General features: G+C 41.6%; 1 protein-coding gene across 1 annotated transcript in view; it reads left to right on the forward strand.

Moving 5' to 3' along the window:
* Positions 1–27,336, forward strand: part of allc (allantoicase) — a 45,747-nt gene continuing 18,411 nt past the window's right edge. The window contains exons 1-7 of the mRNA XM_080192109.1: positions 1–70; positions 3,403–3,508; positions 8,359–8,461; positions 12,817–12,867; positions 19,924–20,011; positions 24,686–24,811; positions 26,852–26,931. Coding sequence (XP_080048235.1) covers positions 8,372–8,461; positions 12,817–12,867; positions 19,924–20,011; positions 24,686–24,811; positions 26,852–26,931 — 435 coding nt within the window. The 5' untranslated portion in view covers positions 1–70; positions 3,403–3,508; positions 8,359–8,371. The remainder of the gene's footprint in view (positions 71–3,402; positions 3,509–8,358; positions 8,462–12,816; positions 12,868–19,923; positions 20,012–24,685; positions 24,812–26,851; positions 26,932–27,336) is intronic.

Genomic DNA, 27,336 nt, shown 5'->3' on the forward strand with positions numbered 1-27,336 from the left:
GTGTAATTACTCACACTCTGCACCAGGGGCAGCCGTGAGTCTGTTTAGACGCTGTTGCATCCACTTGCAGGTAAATGTTTTTTATTAAAGTTTGGGAAATTTTGTTTATTAAAGACCTCCACACCTTTAGAATTTTTATTCTTTCATTTTATACTTGAATTTCCATTGGAATATTTAACTTCTTTCCGCGTGCCGGGCTCGAACTCTCAAGAAGAGACCCGGAGTCCGTCCGTCCCCACGTTGCTGGGTCTGCAGTGGGACGAACCCGGCACCATCTCACCCGATCCCCATTCCCACCACTGCAAAACTCCCCCAGCTTCACTGTGACAATATCAAACTCCCCCAGCCTCACTGTGACAATATCAAACTCCCCCAGTCTCACTGTGACAATATCAAACTCCCCCAGCCTCACTGTGACAATATCAAACTCCCCCAGCCTCACTGTGACAATATCAAACTCCCCCAGCCTCACTGTGACAATATCAAACTCCCCCAGTCTCACTGTGACAATATCAAACTCTCTCAGCCTCACTGTGACAATATCAAACTCTCCCAGTCTCACTGTGACAATATCAAACTCTCCCAGTCTCACTGTGACAATATCAAACTCCCCCAGTCTCACTGTGACAATATCAAACTCCCCCAGCCTCACTGTGACAATATCAAACTCCCCCAGCCTCACTGTGACAATATCAAACTCCCCCAGCCTCACTGTGACAATATCAAACTCCCCCAGTCTCACTGTGACAATATCAAACTCCCCCAGCCTCACTGTGACAATATCAAACTCCCCCAGCCTCACTGTGACAATATCAAACTCTCCCAGTCTCACTGTGACAATGTCAAACTCCCCCAGTCTCACTGTGACAATATCAAACTCCCCCAGCCTCACTGTGACAATATCAAACTCTCCCAGTCTCACTGTGACAATATCAAACTCCCCCAGTCTCACTGTGACAATATCAAACTCTCCCAGTCTCACTGTGACAATATGAAACTCCCCCAGCCTCACTGTGACAATATCAAACTCCCCCAGCCTCACTGTGACAATATCAAACTCTCCCAGCCTCACTGTGACAATATCAAACTCCCCCAGCCTCACTGTGACAATATCAAACTCTCCCAGCCTCACTGTGACAATATCAAACTCTCCCAGTCTCACTGTGACAATATCAAACTCTCCCAGTCTCACTGTGACAATATCAAACTCCCCCAGTCTCACTGTGACAATATCAAACTCCCCCAGTCTCACTGTGACAATATCAAACTCCCCCAGTCTCACTGTGACAATATCAAACTCCCCCAGCTTCACTGCGACAATATCAAACTCCCCCAGTCTCACTGTGACAATATCAAACTCCCCCAGCCTCACTGTGACAATATCAAACTCCTCCAGTCTCACTGTGACAATATCAAACTCCTCCAGTCTCACTGTGACAATATCAAACTCTCCCAGTCTCACTGTGACAATATCAAACTCCCCCAGTCTCACTGTGACAATATCAAACTCCCCCAGCCTCACTGTGACAATATCAAACTCCCCCAGCCTCACTGTGACAATATCAAACTCCCCCAGCCTCACTGTGACAATATCAAACTCCCCCAGCCTCACTGTGACAATATCAAACTCCCCCAGCCTCACTGTGACAATATCAAACTCTCTCAGCCTCACTGTGACAATATCAAACTCCCCCAGTCTCACTGTGACAATATCAAACTCCCCCAGCCTCACTGTGACAATATCAAACTCCCCCAGCCTCACTGTGACAATATCAAACTCCCCCAGCCTCACTGTGACAATATCAAACTCCCCCAGCCTCACTGTGACAATATCAAACTCCCCCAGCCTCACTGTGACAATATCAAACTCCCCCAGCCTCACTGTGACAATATCAAACTCTCTCATCCTCACTGTGACAATATCAAACTCTCCCAGTCTCACTGTGACAATATCAAACTCCCCCAGCCTCACTGTGACAATATCAAACTCTCCCAGTCTCACTGTGACAATATCAAACTCCCCCAGTCTCACTGTGACAATATCAAACTCCCCCAGCCTCACTGTGACAATATCAAACTCCCCCAGCCTCACTGTGACAATATCAAACTCCCCCAGTCTCACTGTGACAATATCAAACTCTCCCACCCTCACTGTGACAATATCAAACTCCCCCAGCCTCACTGTGACAATATCAAACTCTCTCAGTCTCACTGTGACAATATCAAACTCTCCCACCCTCACTGTGACAATATCAAACTCCCCCAGCCTCACTGTGACAATATCAAACTCTCCCAGTCTCACTGTGACAATATCAAACTCCCCCAGTCTCACTGTGACAATATCAAACTCCCCCAGTCTCACTGCGACAATATCAAACTCCCCCAGCCTCACTGTGACAATATCAAACTCCCCCAGCCTCACTGTGACAATATCAAACTCCCCCAGCCTCACTGTGACAATATCAAACTCTCCCAGTCTCACTGTAACAATATCAAACTCCCCCAGCCTCACTGTGACAATATCAAACTCCCCCAGCCTCACTGTAACAATATCAAACTCCCCCAGTCTCACTGTGACAATATCAAACTCTCCCACCCTCACTGTGACAATATCAAACTCCCCCAGCCTCACTGTGACAATATCAAACTCTCCCAGTCTCACTGTAACAATATCAAACTCCCCCAGCCTCACTGTGACAATATCAAACTCTCCCAGTCTCACTGTAACAATATCAAACTCCCCCAGTCTTACTGTGACAATATCAAACTCTCCCAGTCTCACTGTAACAATATCAAACTCCCCCAGTCTCACTGTGACAATATCAAACTCTCCCACCCTCACTGCGACAATATCAAACTCCCCCAGTCTCGCTGTGACAATATCAAACTCCCCCAGCCTCACTGTGACAATATCAAACTCCCCCAGCCTCACTGTGACAATATCAAACCCTCCCACCCTCACTGTGACAATATCAAACTCCCCCAGCCTCACTGTGACAATATCAAACTCCCCCAGCTTCACTGCGACAATATCAAACTCCTCAGCTTCACTGTAACGATATCAAATTCCCTCAGTTCCACTGTAACAATATCAAACTCCCCCAGCCTCACTGCGACACGATCCAACTCCTCCAGTCTTTCCATCCCCCTTCACCATCATTGACATCAATGCAGAGAAGAGGCGATCTTTTCCGCTGCCCTCAATCAGCTAATCCTTTATTTGCTCACTATGAAGTAAACATTTAGAACAGCCTACAAAATATATACAATACATATAAATGAAATTACATATAATTTAAATTGTCATTTTGTTCTTCCCCTGATTCTCCAAATCCACTTCTACTCCATTTCCCATGTCTGTAAACGTGTGAAAACATGAAACAAAATACATTTTTACCCTAGGTTTTATTGATATGTGGATTATCGGTCACTGTTTAAATTGAGATGTTATCTCAGAAGAACTCTAACCTGGTGATTTTGCTCATTTAACATTAGTGGGAATTTAGTGGTGAGTTTCGTGCTACTTTCCTTTTTACCCTCTATCACAAAACCTAGGAATCCTGTTAGATATAATGGTTGAATCAGGGTAGAATGATGAAGATCTTTGTACAAGAGCCTGTGTCTTATAGAGCAGTACTACTAACAAGAATATTAATTGAAGACTTTGTTCAAAAACTCATCACATCAAAGGTGGATGGAAGGGAATTTTAATTCTGTATATTGCGTAACTGAATAAGAAAAGCTGATAAAATGCAGACCTTTAACCTTTTTTCCATTTTGCATGGTTTGCAATGCTGGATGATGCATCAGAGGTCAGTGACTGCATGATTATAAGTTCACCCTGCAGTTGGGCTGTCGTATGGGCTGCAATATTTTTGCATTTCAAAGTCACTAAGTGGATGGTGAGGTTGTAAACTGGCTCATCAAGAAAACGTGGTATGTCAAATGCATAATCTGCAGATTCCACATTAATATACATTTGGAGTGAGTATAATTTAAATTGTATAAATCAGAATAAAATGAACTATCTCGATAAAATTTCCATCATCTTTCGTGGCCTTTTAAAATTTGAAGCATTCGATATTACTTCTGTTTTGATTTTCAGATTTGTTAAAGAAAAAACATGAAACTCCTATTTATATGGGAAGTTAGAAACACCCACTTAAAATCTGTTCAAGCTGGAATGTTGATTGCTAAAAGTTAAAGCTCATTAGCCTCTAAAGGGCTGCTACATGAAAGCAATTTAATGCATCAGTTAATGCGTGAACAAATAGTGGAAAGATGTAATCATATTTGGTTCTGTAAATAGTTAGGAATATGTGACAAGGTGGTGCACAATGTAGGGTGAAACAATTTGCATTTGGATAGCACCTTTTAAACATTCATGTGTACTTCACTGATAGACATGTAAAAAATGGTTTCTTGTAACCTTGCTGTAAGAATGAGTGGTAAATAAAATTAGATGAAGAGATGGGTTTTTGAAGGTTTTTAAGTGAAGAGAAAGACGGGGAGACAGAACAATTTAGGGAGGTAATTACAAAAATCTGATAGCAGCATCTGAATGTTTAGTGGGTGAAGGGAGAGGAATGTGCACCTAAAATGTGGAGATAGTCAATACATTGGTTATAATCTTCCAAAATTCCTTAGGTTCTGGAAAAGTCCCAGCAGATTGGAGAATAGCAAATGTAACAGCTTTTTCCCAGCAAAAATGGAGGCAGAAGATTAGTAGGTAGTTAGCCTAATATCTGTCACAGGGAAATTGCTAGAATCTATCATTAAGGATGATAATGATTTGTAGGATGCATAGAAAATCACAATGGGATGAGGCAGAGTCAGCATGGTTTTGTAAAAGGGAAATGATATTTCACCAATTTAATTGAGGTCCTTGAAGAAGAAACAAGCAGGATGGATAAAGGATTCCCAAATGGCATTTGATAAGGTGCCACATCAAATGTTGTTGCATCAATAAGAACACAAGTAGGGGGTAATATACGAGCGTGGATAAAGGATTGGTTCGCCAACAGGATGTAGAGAGTAAGGATAAATGGGTCTTTTTTGGGTTGGCAAGTTGGAATTAGTGGAGGGACAAGGGATCAGTGCCACATACAGCCTCAACCATGCACAATCAATGTCAATGTCAATGTCTTGGATAAAGGGACCAAGTGTATGGTAGCTAAATTTGCCAACGATACCAAAATCGGTAGAAAAGTAAGTTGCCAGGGGGAGATAGAGAGTCTGCAAAGGTATATAGACAGGTTAAGTGAGAGGGCAAAAATTTGGCAGATGGAGTATAATATTGGAAAATATGAACTTGCCTACTTGGACAGGCAGAATGGAAAACAGGGTATTATTTAAATGGAGAAAGATTGCAGAACTCAGTGTTACAGAGGGATCTGGGTTATCTGGTACATGAATCACTGTGCCATCGCATATCCTGCAGCAAGTGATTAGGAAAGGCAGATGGAATGTTGGCATTTATTGTATGGAGGATGGATTAGAAATGTTGAGAAGTTTCACTGCAGCTATGAAACTTTTTCTGAGCCAGCATTTAACATTGCTTGGGCAGGCATGTACCTGACCCAGAACCATGTGAAATTGCGCCAAAAGAGATTGGGCGCGTGTCCAGACATCATCACACTGGTGCAATGTTTTGGCTGGTGGTGCGTGCGAAAGTTAGAAGTGCACCTGCTGGTAGCCAGGCAGTCGATTTAGCCATTTAAGGGAGAAATTGAATGCCTTTGTACATAGCCCATCTGCTTTGACAGTTGGTGGGCCAACTGGCCAGGTGGCCTTTGCATTTTAGCTTCAACCTCGATCCAGGCCGATTTGAGAACTGAAATCGTTTCTTCTCTGTCAATTTTATTTTTTCGTGGGTCAGCAGCTCTCTAAGACAGCTCCGCAGCAGCTATCCATTGAAAGCACCAACATGCACCCTCCCTTTTCTCAGCGCACATCCCTTCCAGCAGCACTGAGCCTTTCCCAGTCTGCATTTCATGCCTATTAAAGGCTAGCCAGTATGAAATTGTACTAGGGGGCTAACCATAGATAGGAATGCATTTCTCATCCTCTTTTGGGCTCGCATAGTTGCCCAATAGCTGAAAAATCCAGACGCTGGGTACTGTTTTGGTCTATTTATTTGAAAAACAAAGATAAAACTGCTTTAGAAGCTGTTTCAGAAAGGGTTGACTTGACTCACTTCTGGGATGAAGGGTTTGCTTCATGAAGAAAGGTTGAATAGGTTGGGCCTATACTCATTGGAGTTTAGAAGAATGAGAGGTGATCTTATTGAAACATATAAGATCCTGAGGGAACTTGATTGGGTGGATACCAGGAGGGTGTTTGCTCTTGTGGGGGAGAATAAAACTGGGGGATAGTTTAATAATATGTGGAGATTTCTTTCAGTGGGTTGTTCCTCTGTGGAATCCTCTCTGCCAGTGAGCAGCGGAGCTTGGGTCATTGAATTTATTCAAGGCTGATTTAGATAGATCTTCCAATAGTCAAGGAATCAAAGGTCATGGAGGGTGTTAGACTGTCACAGGTGATAACTTTGGATCTGTTGTAATGTGTTCAATGGTAACAAGCTGTAAGGGTCAGCTGACCCAGTAAACCATGTAACCAATGACAGAATGATGTGATGATCAACTGACTCAGTATAAATAAGAAGCTGTTGGGCATTGTTAAATCACTTAGAATGACCCAGGGAAAGACCTCAAGTTTGGAGGAATGAAGTTTCTTTAGTAAACCTATTCTGATTTATAAATTGGAATAACTTTTGTTACATTTTTACTGTCTAGACTGAAAGAGTTTCTTCTGAATCAACTGGGGAGGGGGGGAAGAGTGGGTAGACAGGAAGGTGGAGCTGAGGCCAAAGTCAGGTCAGCAATAATCTTATTGAATGGTGGAACAAACTCAAAAGGCTAAATGGCCTAATTGTTTCTATATTCCTTAGTGTTATTGTTCAAAAGTACTTCATGATCTATGTAAATTCAAAAGCTGAATTTTGCCTTTCCTATCTTTGTCTTTGAAGGCAATTGTAACAGTGTGCAGCTGTCCTTTCCCCAAGCTGAGACCTAAAAATGGGTTTTTGGTGGCAGATTGGAGAGGTCTGGGCAAAAGAACATTTATCTTTTTGACGCTTGTCTCCAGTGGTACCTCTAAGTACTGCCTGTAAAGTACGTTTTCTAAAAGCAGCTACTCTGGTGCAAGCTGTGTTTAGGGCACCCTAATGCTGAAAAGCAAGTGTCAAACGGGTTATATAAAGTTTATTTATTAGTCACAAGTAAGGCTTACATGAACACTCCAATGAAATTACTGTGAAATTCCCTCATTTGCCACAGTCCGATACCTGTTCGGGTCAATGCACCTAACCAGCACATCTTTCAGCCTGTGGAAGGAAACCGGAGCACCCAGAGGAAACCCACACAGACATGGGGAGAATGTGCGAACTCCACACAGACAGTGACCCAAGCCAGGAATTGAACCTGGATCCCTGGAGCTGTGAAGCAGCAGTGCTGACCACTGTGCCACTGTACTTGTGTTTGCATATGTTAGTGACTAATGCCTGTTTCAGACACAACCCTTTTCTATACTGACCAGTATGGTGGGTAGTGAGCTTCCAGCACTTAATGAGGATGCAGCATGTTGGATGCAGAGATGTGAAGTTTTTAGCAAATAAATAGGCAGGCATTGGATTTCCAGGTCCCCATGATCTTCTGGTTCTGTATGCCTCCCCCATCCATGAAAGCAGGCTCTTCATCTTATGTTACTACCATTCTGTAGGTACTCAGTATAATCCTTGGAGAGTGATATGAAAACAACTTCCCTCCTTCGCATTCCTCTTAAAGGCTGCTGCTGGTTTCCCACTGGCTAGTGGATCCTTACAATGGGCTGTTGTCATGATTTGCAGAACCATATGAAAGCAGACCCCCATTTCCTTTGGAACATGACTTGGCAGATTTGAGACATGGCATTGGAGTCATGCCTCAAAAAATTGATTGTACCATAGTGTAATAATGTATTTTGTGACTGTCAGTAGTCCAGGAGAGCTATCCCTTTGGTGTTACTTCATGGTGCTGAAGGACCTTGCTTCAACTCTAATACCCACACATCACAGATCAAATACTTAGTGCAACCTTAACGTAAGGACGTGTGTTACTGTGCAATTGCACATTTAATGTATTCAGTACGATAAGTGCTGGGCTGCAGGGAAAATCTTTCAATGTTAATATTGTATTTCACCTGGGATTAATTCCAACATATGATTTACAGAAACAAAAGGTTGCTTAGTGATTTGTTACAATAGTTTCATTTGTCAAGAACATTATAATCAGGAACAAAATGCAACATTTAATCTGTTAGAACCGACTGAAGAATGGCAGCTCGTCCAATCCAGGAAAACACCAGAGAGCTTCCGGACTTTGTCCAGTTGAATGACCTAGCTAGTGAAACAACAGGAGCAAAGGTAAGCTTACACTGATGTTCGATAATTTGACAAGCATTTTGTGGAATGAAGAAATACATAAATTGCTTTTATATCAGGACATTAAAGTCCTCATTTTTCCCAAAGTGGTTTAAAAACATTGGATTCCTTTGGGAGTGGAGTTAACTCTTGTCTGAAGGAAAATGTGGCAAGTAGTTAACGCACAAGATCCAATGAACAGCAGATAAATATGTGAGTGCCCTAGCTAATACATGTGTGGAATGTTAGTCATGTCACAGGGAAAATTCCCTGCACTTTTTCAAATGTGGAATGAGATTTTTGACATCTAATTAAACAGGGCTCACTTTAATGTCTCGTGTGAATGCCAGCATCTCTCATAATGCAATGCTCCGTCAGCCTACAACCTAAATCCTGTTTGTGAATCATAGTCATAGAAATATATAGCATGGAAACGGGCCCTTCAGCCAAAACTCGTACATGCCAACCAAGTTTCCCAAACTGAACTAGTCCCATTTGCGTGTATTTGGCCCATATCCCTCTAATATCCATTCCTACTCATGTACCCATTCAAATGTCTTTTAATCTTTGGTGAGGTTGGGGGGGGTGGGTGTTTGCTGGTTGAGAACTGCAAAATACAAGGCTGATGCATCTGTAACCGTTTTCAGTGAAGTACCAAGCAAATTATTCTTTTTGGCCTGTTTCTGAGCTCCTGACCATCACAACTACAGTCCTTAGCTAATGCAATTCACTGTATGCTACATCAAGAAATAACTGTTTCACCAAGAGCAGTCGATGTCTATGGGCCTTGATTCGAGCTGTAGTGATATAATGTACTCCAGAAATAGCTGTGATTCCCACCACCACCACACACACCACATTTTCATGAAAATTGATATCTACCTGGCAATTGTAGGAATGTACTGAGGTGTGAAAAGGCCACAAGAATCAGGGCAAATTCAACACAGCAAATTAAGATCTCATTGGCTGCCTTCAGATTATCAGCAGTGATGGAAGGAATCATCTATAGTACTGTAAAGGATAGTTACTCATCAAAACAGGCTCACTGAAGATCAGTTTGAGTTCCACCAGGATCAGTTAGCTCCAGACCTCCATAGTTAGACCCAAATATGGATAAAATAATCTGATTCCAAAGATGAGGTAACTGGAATGGCATCAATGAGCCTTCGCAAAACTGAAATCATTGCAGATTGGGGGAAAAAAATCTCCAGTGATTGGAGTCACACTTGGTGTTAGAAAATGGGTAGACATACATTTAAGTTTATAAGTTACTCCTCAAAATTATAGGATTCAAAACATTTATTGGTTTTGTTCACAGGAATTAAGCATACAACAATCACTATAATCGTCAATAATTAAACATGCACTTACAGCAATACACTGCCAATATCAGAACATAAAAGTATGTTCAAGTTCAAGTACTTTAAAGGTTGACCAGACCCCATTGAATTCTTAGGTATATCTCAAACACACATTCATGTTTTTTTCCTAAATCCTGCCTTCTCCAAATTCACACATTCCATTATCTCATCTCATTCAATTAGCTGAAATATCCATTCCCTGCATTGCTGGCATATTATGGCTGCCATGCGAACTATTTACAGTATTCGTTGCTGCAAATTTCTGAAGTTCTTCAGTGGCTCCTCCCAAACCCACAACCGCCTAGAAGGGCAAAGGACAATAAATGCATGAAAACATCATCACTTCCAACTATCTCTCCAAATCAGAATGCATCCTGACTTGGAGATATGTTGGTTTTCCTGGGTTGATGGAAGGTCAAAATGCTGGAATGCTTTCGCCGCAGGGGCTATGAAAATTCAAGAAGAACATACACCATTGCATTCTTATGTTAGATGGGCAATAAATAACAGTCTTGACAGCAACATCTATGAGTTTTTTTTAAAAAAGTCATTGGTTGATATTTAATGGAGAGCAAGCAAGGGCCTTGGGTTGCCTCTCTTTGGGAAGGCCGACTATATTGAGTGCCACTCACAGAGAGCAGCAGCCTTCAGGAAATCCAGAGGCAAAGTCTTGCCTGCTGTTAGCTGCTCACCAATCAGAGGCCTACAGTACCACCAGGAGGTGGTGGCTGCTACTGGTATGACATCCACTTGAGGGTTGGTAAGGTGAATGATGCCCGGATGGGGATCACAGGATGGATGGCACGAGGGTGGTTGGCAGCAAGGGCAGGAGTTGGCTTTCAGTAGGCACCCCTTTCCTGATGTAGAGTCCCTTGATCAGGCACTGAGTGTCCTTGGACAAAGAAGCCCTATCCCAACCCTACAGCCCACAAGCAACCCACATATGGATTTGCTTCTTGTGCACCTGTTATGGTGAGCTGTCTACCTGCTGCTGGGTTAATACCTGCGATGGCAGAATGAGGCCTTTATCTGGACATTGTATGGCCACATTTGACAACTTGATGAGCAGGCTGTCCAGAGGCTTTCCTGCCCCAGACTTAATCAGTTTCTCTGAACACTTTATATATCCTTGTACGTTAAGTACCCAGTCAGTCCTCATCATTTTTAAAGCCACAGTTCTTTTATTGCTAGTAAATCACATTATTTTGTTCATCTACATACATATATTGCAGCCAAGCTGAAACTCTAAGCTGATGAACATATAGTGGTTGCCAAATGTCAAATCAAATGCTCCATTATGCATGAAATTTGTACTTATAAAGATTTTAAATCCACGTAGGATGGAAGATGGTTAGGAGGGCCTGTGACTAGAAATGGCTCACCTACTGAGAACACCATGGGGAAATCTGTTTTTGAGGTCTTGTTTTGCAGAGGCAGTGGACTATTTAAGAGTGGTAACTACAGTAATGGCTTCCCTGCTGCCATTGGACTTTTGAATGGACCTATGTTATACTAAGTTGATGTTTCTCTATACCTAGCTATGACTGTAGCACTACATTCTGCACCCTCTCCTTTCCTCCTTTATGTACAGTATGCTTTGTATGTATAGCACAAAAAAAAACTTTTAGCTGTATACTAATACATGTGACAATAATGGATCAAATCAAATCACATCAAAACTCGTAAAAACAGGGATGTGGTCACTTGTTAAAGTATGCAAGATGTCCAGCGTCTTTCTTAGATGTCTGCCTGGGTGGTCTGAAAAACAAAGTTACCAACTGTGGCTGTGCAAATTAGATATAGGTCATTCCGCTGCAAAACGTTTGTGCTCTTTGCCTGTTTTACACTCAGAAAATGGTGCAGTGCATTGTATTTCTGATCCTTGCATTCTCGATTGAGAAATGTTGCAGTGTCACTCTGGAGCTTGGTAATGTTAAATAACATTACATACATTAGTTACATATTTATTAAGTTGCTTAAGTATCAAATATAAATCTGATGCTAATAAGTTATTTTTAAAAAATGTTTATTTAATAGTGTCACAAGTAGGCTTACATTAACACTGCAATGAAGTTACTGTGAAAATCCCCTAGTCGTCATGCTGCTTGGGTATACTGACGGAGAATTTAGCGTGGCCAGTGCACCTAACCAGCATGTGTTTGGACTTATAATTTCCCCTTGGCAGGAAACGTAGCTGATTGCATGTGGAAAACACAAAGCTGAAAACATGCATGAAGAAGCAGATGTATTTGATTACTCAACCCAACAATTCAGTACTTAATTTCATAAAAGATATTTATTGACTCTCGATGTTTCATGAAGCAGCAATCTACTGCAGGGATTCATACGATTGCATTTACTGTCAGAATGAAGTACAAATGGTGTGTTTTGAAATGAAAGGCTGCGATTATATTACTGCCCATAATTTCTGACAGAGCATCAAACTGTGACATTGGATTTCACAATTTATGAGGATACTTTGAATAGCAAGATATAGATGCATTCATCATTGTTTATATAACAATGTACATAGTATTGTAATACACAATCTGATAATATGTTGACTGCTCAGATTGCTGTAAATTATTCCCATTCTTTTCCAATAATAGGATTAAAGGGAAAAACCAAACTATGTTTCCTAATAAAATAAATGTTGAATTTACATATTTTGTCAATTTTTGTTTGCTTATCTTATATTCTCTTTCTGGATTTTAGTGCATTTGTCTTTCTCCATTTAGGCCATTAAAACTCTCCTCTTTGTTCATGCCCACAAGAGTGCGCAGGTGTCCTTTCTCGAAGCCATTGCTGATGTTGTTCTGTTTTACACTGATGTGCATGAGGACAAATGGCATGACTCATGCAGATGTTCTTCCACTACCTTTGAGAACTGTGTGTAACTCTACTCAGTGTCTCCCCTTGATTATACAGATAAGAAACTTTCTACACAAGGCACCTTGGAGACAGGTCAATGTGCTAACCAACCTTTTTATTTTTCAGATCCTATTTGCAACAGATGATTGGTTTGCAGTTGCAGAGAATCTTTTGAAGGTGAGTGCAAAACATCGAATGGTCCAATTTATTCTGCTACTGGTGAATTGGGCAGTAAACTGAAGTGATGCACCTATTCTTTGTGAACCCAGCTCTTAAATGATGCTTTTATCGCTTGTGTGTTTTGCTGCAGATAATTACGGTTTGAAAATGGACCCCAGCTGTAATGACTTTAACAAGATTGAAGAGTGGCAAATGTTGTGCCTTTGTTTAAAAAGGGCTGCAGGGAAAAGTCTGGGAACTACAGGCTAGTGAGCCTCACGTCTGTGGTGGGTAAATTGTTGGAAGGTATTTTGAGAGACAGGATCCACAGGCATTCAGAGATGCAAAGACTGATTAGGGACAATCAGCATGGCTGTGAGTGGAAAATCATGTCTCACAAATTTGATTGAGTTTTTTTGAAGGGGTAACCAAGAAGGTAGATGAGGGCAGTGCTGTTGATGTTGTCTACATGGACTTTAGCAAGGCCTTTGACAAGATACCGCATGATAGGTTGTTGCATAAAGTTAAATCTCACAGGATCCAGGGTGAGGTATCTAAATGGATACAAAATTGACTTCTTGACAGAAGCCAGAGGTAGCTGTAGAGAGTTGTTTTTCAAACTGGAAGCCTGTGACCAGCGATATGCCTCAGGAATCAATGCTAGGTCCACTGTTATTTGTAATTTATATTAATGATTTGGATGAGAATATAGGGGGTATGGTTAGGAAGTTTGCAGATGACACCAAGATTGGTGGTATAGTGGACAGTGAAGAAAGTTATCTCCAATTGCAACGGGACCTTGATCAGTTGGGCCAGTGGGCTGACGAATGGCAGTTGGAGTGTAATTTAGACAAATGCGAGATGATGCATTTTGGTAGATTGAACCAGGGCAGGACTTACTCAGTTAATGGTAGGGCACTGGGGAGACTTACAGACAAAGCGATCTAGGGGTACATGTTCATAGCTTCTTGAAAGTGAAATCAAAGGTGGACAGAGTGGTGAAGAAGGCGTTTGGCATGCTTGATTTCATAGGACAGGAGTTGGGACGACTTGTTGAAGTTGTACAATATATTGGTAAGGCCACACTTGGAATACTGTGTGCAATTCTGGTCACCCTATTATCGAAAGGATATTATTAAACTAGAAAGAATGCAGAAAAGATTTACTAGAATGCTACTGGGACTTGATGGATTGAGTTACAAGGAGAGGCTGAATAGACTGGGACTTTTTTCTGTGGAGCATAGTAGGCTGAGGGGTGACCTTAAAGAGGTCTACAAAATAATGAGAGGCATAAACAAGGTAGATAGTCAATATCTTTTCCCAAAGGTAGGGGAGTCTAAAACTAGAGGGCATAGGTTTAAGGTGAGAGGGGAGAGATAAAAAAGTGTCCAGGGGGACAATTTTTTCACAGGGTGGTGAGTGTTTGGAACAAGCTGCCAGAGGTAGTAGAAGAGGCGGGTACAATTTTGTCTTTTAAAAAGCATTTAGATAGTTACGTGGGTACGCTGGGTATAGATGGATATGGGCCAAGTGTGGGCAATTGGGATTTGCTTAGGGTTTTTTTTAAAAAAGGGTGGCATGGACAAGTTGGACTGAAGGGTGTGTTTCCATGCTGTAAACCTCTATGACTCTATGACTATAACTCTAGAACAAGGCCCATGATGTGGACCTCTTAGAATATGAGCTCCCTGATTAAGGCAGTAATGGCTTGTCTAATCAGGGATTCCTGCACTGTAAAAAATGTGGAGTGTCAGGGTTACCAGATCAGGATTTATACTCTGTATGTAACTGTCAGAATCTTGCTAACTATGAAAATAAATCTAAATTTGGTGAAGGAACACTGGCATCAGAGAGTTATTTCAGCAGCTATTAAGGATAGCAGGGATATGACCTAAACCTTTTAGTGGCCACTAGTTCTCCATGCGTCATCTTATGCACCCCACTGGCTTATTGACTGCACCCCACCTTCCCCACCCTCCTGATACTGAAGTTCATTGATAAGTGAGGAGATGCTGGCAGGACCCAAAAGCAGAGTGTTCAGATGACTACACATCTTTATGTAGCACAGATTGGAAGCACACAAAACAAGAGGTAAGCACATGTAGATGATTGTGAAACTGCCAAGCTTCACTCTGCATTTTTAGTCCTAAAGGCAAGGGTCTCATGATATTCTGAAATTAGCTAACAGGGAAAGAATTAGATTTTGACAGTGCCTGGTGTTCTTTCACAAGGAAGGCCATGGAAGAAAATTCAGACACAGTGTAAAGTAGGCAATAGATTCACCATCATCCAATATTTGTTCCATGGTTTCTTCCTCATAGGAGGTGAGGTTGAAGTGTTTTTGGCTGCTCTTTAAACCTAATTTCTGTCATTGTTTATAAGTCATTTTTTTAAGTAGACAAACTGAATTCCCTGTGTTTGTCAGCTTATCTAATGCAGTTTAGACATCAATCAGCAGATCTCAATGAGAGTGCTCAGAGATGGATAAAATAAATACAGATTCTGTGAAGCTTCTGTTGGCTATGAGTTTCAGTATAAGTTTGAAGATGGTTATAGTACCTCCTGTATATTATATTTCTGGGTTTTATGCTAGATATTTTGCTGTATTAGTCTGTCAGAAACCACTTTGGTCTGTGGATCTCACTTCCACTATGGTCCCGATTGTACCTTCACCTGTCCAATATCTAGGTAAATGATAGAGATGACCAAGGTTCAGACAGAAAATCCTTACCATTGTGCACCTACTCACTAGAATGTGCCAAGTGCAGCCATGTGATTCCTCTTCCTTTTGTAGGCAGATCTATCAGATCAAAATGAAGGCTGCAAAGCAAAAAGCTTATTTAGCAAACACAAAGTATAGGGACAATATTCAGTAGAAATTGTGCAGTTATACTAACTTACAAACCTCATTATCCTTCAGAATGCACATACAAATCATGGCTACCTAAGCCATCTATCAAAACGCGTTGAACCTGAAAATTGAGGTACGATTTCTTACAGGGGAATTGCAGGCCACAAGGTTTTCTGTCAAAAGAACGACAGCCAGAGATTGCTGCTGTCCCTTCTCACAGGTTTCAGGCACAGCTGTCAGTTAACCAGTTCCCCCGGCCTGTTTTAAACCTCTGAAGACATGATTTAAGGTTTATTTATTAGTGTCACAAGTAGGCTTGTATTAACATTGCAATGAAGTTACTGTGAAAATCCCCTAATGCCACACCCTGGCATCTGTAAGGCAGAATACAAATGAACAAACAAGCATATTTAACAATGTAGATATGGCTGTCCTTCATAGTACTCCATCACTGTGTTTGGTGAATAATAGTCATGATGTGGGTATGCCGGCGTTGGACTGGCGTAAACACAGTAAAAAGTCTGACAACACCAGGTTTTAGTCCAACCTATTTATTTGATAATATACTCACAAGCTTTCGGGTTAGCCCCTTGACGAAGGGGCTAACCTGAAAGCTTGTGAGTATATTATCAAATAAATAGGTTGGACTAAAACCTGGTGTTGTCAGACTTTTTACTTTGGTGAATAAGCCAGAAACCCTGTATAATTTAGAAGCTCTGGAAAGTAAAGTTTGACCATTTATTAGTTGACGGGCAACGTTAGTACTTCATTAATGGAGGGGTGAATGGGGAGTTGTGTGGTGTTTGGAAATCCACTAGCTCCTTCACAAAGCTAAGCTGTGGCTATATTCAAATAAACTCGTTAAACCAAATAATCTGTTAAATGTTTAACAGTAGTGTGTGTGTGTTTGTTTGTTGGAGGGGGTGAGGGGGAGGAGGGAGAGGGGTGAGGGGGAGGAGGGAGAGGGGTGAGGGGGAGGGGAGGGGGAGAGGAGAGAGAGAGAGATTCCTAGACCACCTGAGTCATGCTCTTGTTATTGGGCAGTCGAGAGCAGTTTTCTCATCTCTCTAAGGATCTTTTATTAGGCCATTCAACATTCAGTATGATTGGGTAGTGTGCGCACAAGCATGCTACACCATAGGTATCTGAAAACTGTGCTGGGACACTACAACAATTGTTTTACAGGGCAACACTGGCCACCTGGTTTGACGCTTGTTAAAAATTTGAGTAAGCGGCCCTTGTGCGATTAATGCGTGGTAGTTTCTTTTAAAATTTTTATTTGTTGCTTTTACATATGAACATGGTGCTTGCCAAATACAGATCACTGTATGTATTAGATTGACTTTAGCTTTTAGAATCACTTTTTGTGCATCAGAAACTAGGCACAAAATCTTTGATGCCCATGCACAATATCTCCATTGATATCCATCCAGATAATCAGACTCTAAACTCATTCAAATTGACTGGCCCTTTCTTGTTTTTCCTGAGTATATTAACCTCTCATAGAATCCCTACAGTGCAGAAGGAGGCTATTCTGCCCATCAAGTCTTCACTGACAACAATCCGCCCAGACCCTATCCCTGTAACCTCATGTAGTTACCCTGCTAATTGCCATGTCACTAAGGGGCAATTTAGTATGGCCAATCCACCTAACCCACATATCTTTAGAGCATGGGAGAAACTGGAACATCCAGAGGAAACCCACGCAGATATGCGGAGAACATGTAGACTCTGCACAGACAGTGACCCAAGTCGGGAATCAAACCCGGGTCCCTGGCGCTGTGAGACAGCAGTGCTAACCACTGTGCCACCATGTTGCCCACTGTACTATAACTAGCAACAAGGATTTCAATCCAATAATCTACATACAGTAATGCAGAGCTAACCTATACATCAATAGAAATTAATTACTGAAATATGTCCTGTCAAATGTTCTCTGTTGGCAGTGAATGGTTCAACAAATTATCATAATTTATACACTAATCAGCTCTCAACTCATTCTGTCCCTAGTCTACATACTTCCCCTCCTAGTCCCCTTCTTTCCTCATGGTGGTGAGATGTTTGATTTGTGTTGCTTATAAGTTTGGGTATTTAGTGGGCAAATTTTTTTTTGCCAATGTGAAGCATCACTGGAGTAAAGTAAAACTACTATTTATGAACTAAAAAAACTAATTGAATAGTAAAATTAGAATGCCTAACAGTATCCATGATCTGATTGACTGTGGCCAATTAACTGAGAGTTGTTAGTTATGGAATTAGATTTTTCATAACCGATTAAGCAATTATAGTAACAAGCAGTGTGGAAGGAAATCGTGCTTGTTGTTAACATGTATGGCTCGGGTAAGACTGAATCCACACAGTATATTAGAAAGTGTAATGACGAGGTATCTTATAGTCGTCAGACAAAATATTTTCAGATTTCCAACATTTGTGTTATTTTGCTTTTGTCTTTGAAATAGCTTCCGTGTAAGGAAGAGGATATGCAACCTGTTTAACCTGACCTTGCTCCTAGCTATCTTATTGGGAATTTACATTAGGGCTCGCAAAGACCTTGTTAACAATGAGAAACAAATGAGGTGAATATTTCATTCTAACTAGTTCACCTTGCTTCTCATTATTAGCAGGGGTTAGGATCTTTTTGGAAACCACTGCTTCATTAGTAGAAACCCTGGCTGTCTCTCCCAGATGATGTTTTTTTTCAATCATGTGGAAAACAGGCAAAAGCCAATGCTCTGAACCTGAAGATATCACTGGACACATTTTAATTCATTCATCCAGACAACTCTGCACAGCCTATTGTAGCATCTAATTATCTCCTAAATATTATAATAGTTTTTGATTTCACCACCATTTATAAGTGTACATTCTACAAACATGTTCTTGGTATCAATCCTAATGTTTTTCTAATGAATTTGGCAGATTGGTTGTTATTATGAAATTAATTTGGAAATGTCCTGATGCTTGGGCATTGCTTTTGAATCATGCCCACTGTGAAATAAATGTTGAGGACTGCTCAGTAAATATACAAAGACCATGGAAAGGAGGCATCATTGTTCAGACAATTTTATTTCACCCTTTCCTTTACTCCTACAATTTTTAAAGTAATATTTTTCCCATGCTCGTTCTCCGTTATGGCATTGTGTCTGTTTTTGTTGCTATGAGCGTTATTACGGGCATGCAGTATGCTAAGTTTGATTCCACAAAATGAAATGAGATGACTGCCCAGCAGTCTGGGAGTCTCAGCTGCCAGCTGAAGATCCAGTGAGAACTCTCTTTTAGGGAAGGCATGCTGCATGTGGTTACACTCAGGCATTAGTAAAGGCTAGCAGCAGGCCTTCGTCTCAGACTGAGGACCCCGGAATTTACAGCTGCCAAGAGCTGCCAGATAATCAGAGGCTGTGTGTGAACAGCACAGTGCCAAATGACACCTGTCTGAGGCTTAGGATCATTGCTGAATCCTGGGCCACAAGTGAGTTGATGGCAGCAAGGGGCTCATGTGGTGAAGGGTTATGGGGAGGTATTGGAGAGGGATCAACAGCAAGGAGGGAGATGGGTGAGTGTAGTTCTTAGTTGGGTCTCTTGATTTTTGTTCTCAGTCACAATAGCTATTTGTTGACATTTCAACAAGGCTTTCATCATTCTATTATGAATGTTTGTCTGCACAAACTACATTTATTTCAGCAGGGGGAAAGGTCCTAAATTCACATTTTGATTGGCAGCCCAAAGGTGTTATGAAAAGGTTAGTTGTCTTTGTGGGGTTATGGACAGAAGTGTGTTTGTTTTATAAGAGAGTAAGCACTTGAGATTTAAAAGTTTTTTTAATGAGCTTCCATGTGTGCGATTTTTTTAGTATGGTGAAGATTTTAACATATATTTGACCTTTATTTTATTTAACCTCAGCACGACTCCTGAGGTCTGTTCACCGTGGATACTGGACGAGTTGGCCTGAAGGGTTTAAATGGTGGGCGGGTTGACATTAAATTAGCATGGTGGTTATAAGACGCCATGGGGATAGATGGGGTGTCATGGATTGGCATTAACTTAGTATGGGGCTATAAGGAGCTATGGAATGGGGAGAATGAATTGGCATTAAGTTGGCATGTGGCTATAAAGGGCAGTGGAAGCTGAGTTGGGGGCAGGCGGGGGGCTTGGGGGGGTATTCCTCCTGAGGTGAGTGTGGTAAGCAATGTCCTCATCCAATTTTAAAACGATTTGTTTTATAGCGAGAAGCACCTCAATGGAAAGCAGAAGATTTTACAAGTTTTGGCAAATGGATGGATGGATGGGAAACCAGGAGAAAACGAATTCCAGGTAAATTAAAATCAAAACTGGAATTCTGGAAAAATGACTCTGTTTAATTTGATACATATCAAAAAGAACACAAAGGAACACTATTAAAAAATAAAGAAAAACTTGCATTTATATATAACTGTTTAAGACTGTTGGATGTCTCAAAGCACATTACAGCCACTGAAGTATTTTTGACTTGTAGCCATTGTTGTATCACAGGAAATGTGGAGTTGAGTTTTCCCGTTCTGTCCGCCACAAGAATTGTAGCAGGTGAAGGGTGGACCATAGAAAGGTCTGTTGACTTCGGGCGGGATTTTCCGGTTTCGGGGTGAGCACAATTTTGTACTCAGTGAAATCCCACAAACAGAAATGTGATAGTGTCAAGTGGTTAGCACTACTGCCTTACAGCGGCAGGGACCTGGGTTCAATTCCTGGCTTGGTTCACTGTCTGTGTGGAACCTGCACATTCTCCCCATGTTGGCGTGGGTTTCCTCCGGATGCTCCGGTTTCCTCCCACAGTCCAAAGATATGCAGAGTCAGTAGATTGGCTATGCTTTAGTTTCCCAAGATGTATAGGGTAGGGGGGTTAGTGGGCTAAATATGTGGTGCTGTGGGGATAGGGCATGGGTAGGATGCTTTGTTGAAGAGTTGGTGCAATCTGAATGGCCTCCTGCACTGTAGGGATTTTATAATCTATGTAATGTTGATCACTGGATAAATATTGGCCAGGACAATGTTATGGTGGCTTCTTCATTAAAGAGATACATACTCTGGTTTGTTCCTCCCTGAATAATGCATGGTTACTGCATTAGCTATTGTGGAATGGAGTCATACAACCAGGATGACCTGTGTTTGGACCTGGTCTATTTTAAACAAGTTGATCATAAGAACATAAGAACATAAGAAATAGGAGCAGGAGTAGGCCATCCAGCCCCTCGAGCCTGCCCCGCCATTCAATAAGATCATGGCTGATCTGTCGCTGCTCAGTTCCACTTTCCCGCTTTCTCCCCATAACCCTTAATCCCCTCTCTTATCAAAAACCCATCAACCCGCGTCTTAAAAATATTTAGCGAGGCAGCCTCCACCACTTCAACGGGCAGAGAATTCCAGAGATTCACCACCCTTTGAGTGAAGAAGTTCCTCCTCAACTCCGTTCTAAACCGCCCCCCTTTTATCTTGAGGCTGTGCCCCCTAGTCCTCATTACCAGAGGCATGATAATGGACAAAAAGAGACCCACTCAGAATGCCTACTCATCTGTCTGGGCAAGGAAAAGATTTGGCCTGGCTGTGATATCTTCATGGTAAAAAGACCGACTAACATTTAATACATGGGCTTACAAATGGAGACTAACTCCTTAGTAAAGAAACTAGAAAATACCAGGTACTTAGGGAGCTTTACCCTGGCATAACTCAGTCCCTTGAAGAAAAGGAGGGAATAAAGCTGGAGGGGATCAAAAGAGAATAAAAATTATTAAGTATAACAGCAAAGGCTTATGATATTAGCATTATACTGAAGGTCAGATGTTGATATGGGGAATTAATCATAAGACATAAGAGCAGAATTTTGCCATTTGGCCCATTGAGGCTGCTCTGTCATTTGATCATGGCTGATATGCTCCTCATCCCCATTTTCCTGCCTTCCCTCCATAACCCTTCAACTCATTTCCAATTAAAAATCTGTCTAACTCCTCAAATTTACTCACTGTCCCAGCATCCACTGCACTTTGGGGTAGCGAATTCCACTGATTCATAACCTTTCGGGAGAAGTAATTTCTCCTCAACTCTGTTTTAAATTTGCTACCCCTTATCCTAAGACCTGTTGTCCTGGAATGTCCCACAAGAGGAAGCATCCACTCCATGCCTACTTTATCCACATTGTTTATCATCTTGTCTAGCTCAATTTGATCTTCTGTCTTCTAAATTCCAGAGAGTATCAGCCTAAACTGTTTAACCTCTTTTCATAAGACAAACCCTTCATCACTGGAATCAATCTAGTGAACCTAAATTGATACAACAATTTATTGCAATAGGTTATTAACAAAGATGATTATGTGCCTGGGCAATAATTTTGGAAACTTCAAAAGGAGCTGAAGTCCCAAATTATATGAATCTAATATTTCAGGATATTGTGAGTAGAAAATGATTGAAGGGATTGGAGAACATTCTTGTCCTTTAGAACTATCCAAATCCTGAGTTATTCGTTCTAATATGATAAAATTAAATTGTCCATCATTAATTGTATTCAGAATGTTCAGCTGACAATTTTGTTCACCTCACCTTCCACCAATACTTAAAAAAAAAAACCCAGCAATTACCTCACCAGCACCTGCCATAATTTCTAACTTCCTTTCCTCTGGTCCTCCATCCAGTTTGACATTGCTGTCTCCAATGACTTGCTCAACATCTCCCTACCAATCTTTCATGATTTCTCGTCTCTGGATTTTCAAGGCTTGAGTGCACCTTGTAAATGGCTGACCTTCTCATCATTGCCAGTTTTGATTGGACCATCTTAAAAAGCATAATGTCTGTTCTTGTTGGCTAAATTCGCCTACTACTTTATTTTCATATGGAGTTTAAGGACAGGGCCAATCTTCTGTTCTCAAGGCAACTTCCTCCTGACTCTGTTGTTTCTTGGCTCTTCCACTCTCACCGTTGTAGCCGAGACTGATTATTTTCATCCAGTCCTTTCCCATCAATTGCAGACGGGATCGTGATCAATTGGGCCAGTGGGCTGATGAATAGCAGATGGAGTTTAATTTAGATAAATGTGAGATGATGCATTTTGGTAGGTTGAACCGGGCAGGACTTACTCACTTAATGCTAGGGCACTGGGGAGAGTTCTAGGGGTACAGGTTCAAAGCTCCTTGAAAGTGGAGTCACAGGTAGACAGAGTGGTGAAGAAGACATTCGGCATGCTTGGTTTCATAGATCAGAACATTGAATACAGGAGTTGGGACAATTTGTTGAAGTTGTACAAGACATTGGTAAGGCCACACTTGGAATACTGGGTGCAGTTCCAGTCTCCCTATTATAGAAAAGATATTATTAAACTAGAAAGAGTGCAGAAAAGATTTACTAGAATGCTACTGGGGTTTGAGTTATAAGGAGAGGCTGGATGGACTGGGACTTTTTTCACAGGAACGTAGGAGGCTGAGGGGTGATCTTATAGAGGTCCATAAAATAATGAGGGGCGCAGATCAGCTAGATAGTCAGTACCTTTTCCCAAAAGCAGGGGAGTCTAAAACTAGAGGGCATAGGTTTAAAATGAGAAGGGGGAGACACAAATTGCTTAGGGGGGCAATTTTTTGGTGAGGATGGTGAGCGTCCGGAACAAGTTGCCAGAGGCAGTAGTAGAGGCAGATACAATTTTGTCTTTTTAAAAAGCATTTAGATAGTTACATGGATAAGATGGGTATAGAGGGATATGGGCCAAATGCGGGTAATTGGGATTAGTCTAGGGGTTTAAAAAAAAGGGCGGCATGGCCAAGTTGGGCCAAAGGGCCTGTTTCCATGCTTTAAACCGCTGACTCTAATTATGGATCGGTGTTATAATCATGTAAATGTCCCTTGTGTTATGCAAATTTATATGCCAGACTTTGATGACTTTGTAATCTGTTCTCCACGTAAACTACTGAGGAACACAAGTGATGGAAAAGGCTTTGTAGAAAATTGAACACAGAATTCCTGTGATGAATAAATACATGCGTGGTAATGTGGCCGTTTTAAGGGGCAATCCTTTGTGGGCCTCGTGATGGGGTCGTACACTGGAACTGCCGAGCAGGGAACTAGGCTGATCGGGAGCGAGGGCACGCACCCTGGGACAGGGAGGAGAAGAGAGTAAACCTCTGTCAGACCCTTATACTACTGTACATAGTTATTTTAGTTAATAAACCCTTTGTTGTTTCAGCCACATCGAGTCCCCATCAGTCACTACAACATAGTAACATTTTGCTAGATCAACGGCACTGCCTCGGATGTAGTGGTGGCTTCCCAGAATATCAAATCTATTGCATGTGTTTAAAATTTTGACCAAATAACCTGGGGGTTAAATTAGGTTTCAAATGTCAATTAAACACAGAGTGTGCACGTAGCACTCTTCTTTAATAAAGCATATTTCCACCAGGGATAAATTATATTAATTTATGAATTGGAATTGAACAGACCTGACCCACCTTATGGGTGACACAATGACACAGTGGTTAGCACTGGTATCTCACAGCGCCAAGGACTCTGGTTCAATTCTGGCCTCAGGTAACTGACTGTGTGGAGTTTGCACAATCTCTCTGAGTCCAAAGATGTGTGGGTAGGTGGATTGGCCATGCTAGATTGCCCCTTGGTATTGGCAGGGCTAGCAGGGTAAACTTGTGAGGTTATGGGTAGGGCTTGAGTGAGCTTGTTGTCAGTGCAGGCTTGCTGGGCCAAATGGCCTCCTTCAGCACTGTAGGGATTCTTATTTGATTTATATATTTTTACCCCCAGTTGTACTCAGTTCAGGCAGTTTAACTTTGGAGTTGCCTATTTTTATTCCAGGCATATTCATGAATGTACGCTGATGTTGGTTTTGCAATTGATTGCATCGGTTGGAAATCAGAATCCCTCGAATTTTGCTTCAAGTCTGATTCTGTTGTTGCTGTTGTTTCCTCTGATGTATTGAGGTCTGTTCTTTGAATTTGCATCTGTGTTTGTTCTTCATAGGTCACGACTGGTGTGTTATTAAGTTGGGCGTGCCCGGAGTCATACATGGATTTGATGTGGACACTTCCTACTTTACTGGCAATTATGCTCCACGTGTATCGATTGCAGCAGCATGCCTCAACACTGGTGAGTGAGCAGTGACTTATTAGACTCTATTAGCATTTAGTAGTATTCAGATAAAAGCTCAATTCTGTAAAATTTTCCTAAATATGGTTTTCCTTCATTCCTCACAACATATCTTCCCCCCACCGAGAATTCACTTTGTGTTACATAACATTCCAGAGCTTTTTGTAGACTCCTGTTGGTTGATGTGGGCAGGTTTATAGACCAGCTCTGATATTTCCAGTATGCCTCTGAGGAACCTTCTGCCTACCTGCCAGCCTTTTCAGCTGAAATCAAGAACTCCTGCTGTGACAATCACAGTGGAGAGTTGCCATTCCAATATTTTTGCTCGATGCACTGAGCCATCATGCAAACTAAACCTGCTTCTGTTTAGTGTCCCTCATATCTGTAGGACGTTCAATAACACTTTACAGCTAATAAATTGCTTCTGAGATATGTTTTGTAGACAAAAAATCGGAGCCAGTTTACACATAGCAAATGCCCAAAACGACAATGGGATGAAATACCAGTTAATTTGTCGTGATTAGTCATGGTGTTGCTTGAGGAATAAATGTTGACTAGGATACTGGAAATTTCCCACTCTTCGAATAGTTCAATGGAAACATTTATGAGAGATAAATAGGGACTTTATTTATATTTCCCATCCAGGAGATGGTACCTTAAACAGTACAGCCTTAGTAGTGTTTTGAAATACGTGTGCGGAGGACGCTGAAAGTCTGCAAAGGGATAATAGATAGTCTAAGTGAATGGGCGAGGGTCTGGCAGACGGAGTATAATGTTGGTAAATGTGAGGTCATCCATTTTGGTAGGAATAACAGCAAAATGGACTATTATTTAAATGGTAAAAAATTGCAGCATGCTGCTTTTCAAACGGGCCTGGGTGTCCTTGTGCAGAAATCTCAAGGAGTTGGTTTGCAGGTGCAGCAGGTAATTAAGAAGGCAAATGGAATTTTGTCCCTCATTGCTAGAGAGGTAGAGTTTAAAAACAGCGATGAATAAGCTGTACAAGGTGCTGGTGAGGCCACACGTGGAGTATTGTGTACAGTTTTGGTTTCCTCATTTGAGAAAGGATATACTGGCATTGGAGGGGGTGTAGAGGAGATTCACTAGATTGATTCTGGAGTTGAGGGTTGGCCTATGAGGAGAAACTGAGTAGACTGGGGCTCTACTCATTGGAATTTAGAAAAATGAGAGGAGATCTTATAGAAACATATGAGGTTGTGAAGGGAATAGATAAAATAGAAGCGGGGAAGTTGTTTCCACTGGCGGGTAAAACTAGAACTAGGGGGCATAGCCTCAAAATAAGGGGAAGCAGATTTAGGACTGAGCTGAGGAGGAACTTCTCCACACAAAAGGTTGTGAATCTGTGGAATTCCCTGTCCGGTGAAGCTGTTGAGGCTACCTCATTGAATGTATTTAAGGCAAGGATAGATAAATGTTTGAGCAGGAAAGGAATTAAGGGTTATGGTGAGTGGGCGAGTAATGGAGCTGAGTTCACAAAAAAATCAGCCATTATCTTATTGAATGGTGGAGCAGGCTCGAGGGGCCAAATGGCTTACTCCTGCTCCTATTCTTATGTTCTTATATCAGCTTCATTATGTTTTCAAATGGTGGATTGGAGTTTGAACAGTTGCCCTTCCAGGTCAGATCGGATCAACACTGAACTATTATTATTTGCTTTTACCCCCATAAGATCCCCCAGGATCTCTCAACTCTGCTGCTACAACACCCATCTTTAAGCTGTCAAGTATATGTGGCAGTGAGTGGGGCATCATGATCAGTGATAGAGCTGGACAGTCAGTACATGAAACTGTGTTGTCTCTCTCTTGCATAGCGAGATATTTTTGTTACTCCAGGGTCATCCTGCAGGGTAAGTGTGATCTCAAACTCTTACTTTCCATCTCAAGTCATGTTCTTTCATCTCACTGCCCGAATAACCCTCCACCTTCACATTTGATGTCGGTTCCATATTATCTGTTATTTGTAAGCACAATCATCAGCTTCAGTTGAAATGACACATCTTCAATACATTTTATTAACTAGATGAGGTTCCAGACTTCTCTTCAAGAGGAGACAAAATGGGAACTGCTGCTTCAGAGCAAGAATTTGAAGCCATCGGAAAGGTTTGTCAACAATGAAATGCAACTTCCCTGCAGTATATGACTAAAGGCTTTACTCACATTTGTTCAACAACTACAGTTAAAATATTTTCATGGCTACGGAGTGAACAGTCCTGTAGATTTTCATAAAATCCTAAAGTGCAGAAGGAGGCCATTTGGCCCATTGAGTCTGCAACGACCACAATGCCACCCAGGCCCCATAACCCTATTTACTTACACTACTAACCCCTTGATACTAATGGCCATGCTAAATTGCTCAATCAACTAACCTGCACATCTTTGGAGTGTAGGAGGAAATCAGAGCGCCTGGAGGAAACCCACGCAGACACAGGGAGAACGTGCAAATGCCACACAGACAGTGACCCAAGCCAGGAATCGAACCCAGGTGCTTCACTGTGCTAACCACTT

This window comes from Carcharhinus amblyrhynchos, chromosome 7 (assembly GCF_965287045.1).
Source record: "Carcharhinus amblyrhynchos chromosome 7, sCarAmb.v2.hapA, whole genome shotgun sequence".
Taxonomy (NCBI): domain Eukaryota; kingdom Metazoa; phylum Chordata; class Chondrichthyes; order Carcharhiniformes; family Carcharhinidae; genus Carcharhinus; species Carcharhinus amblyrhynchos.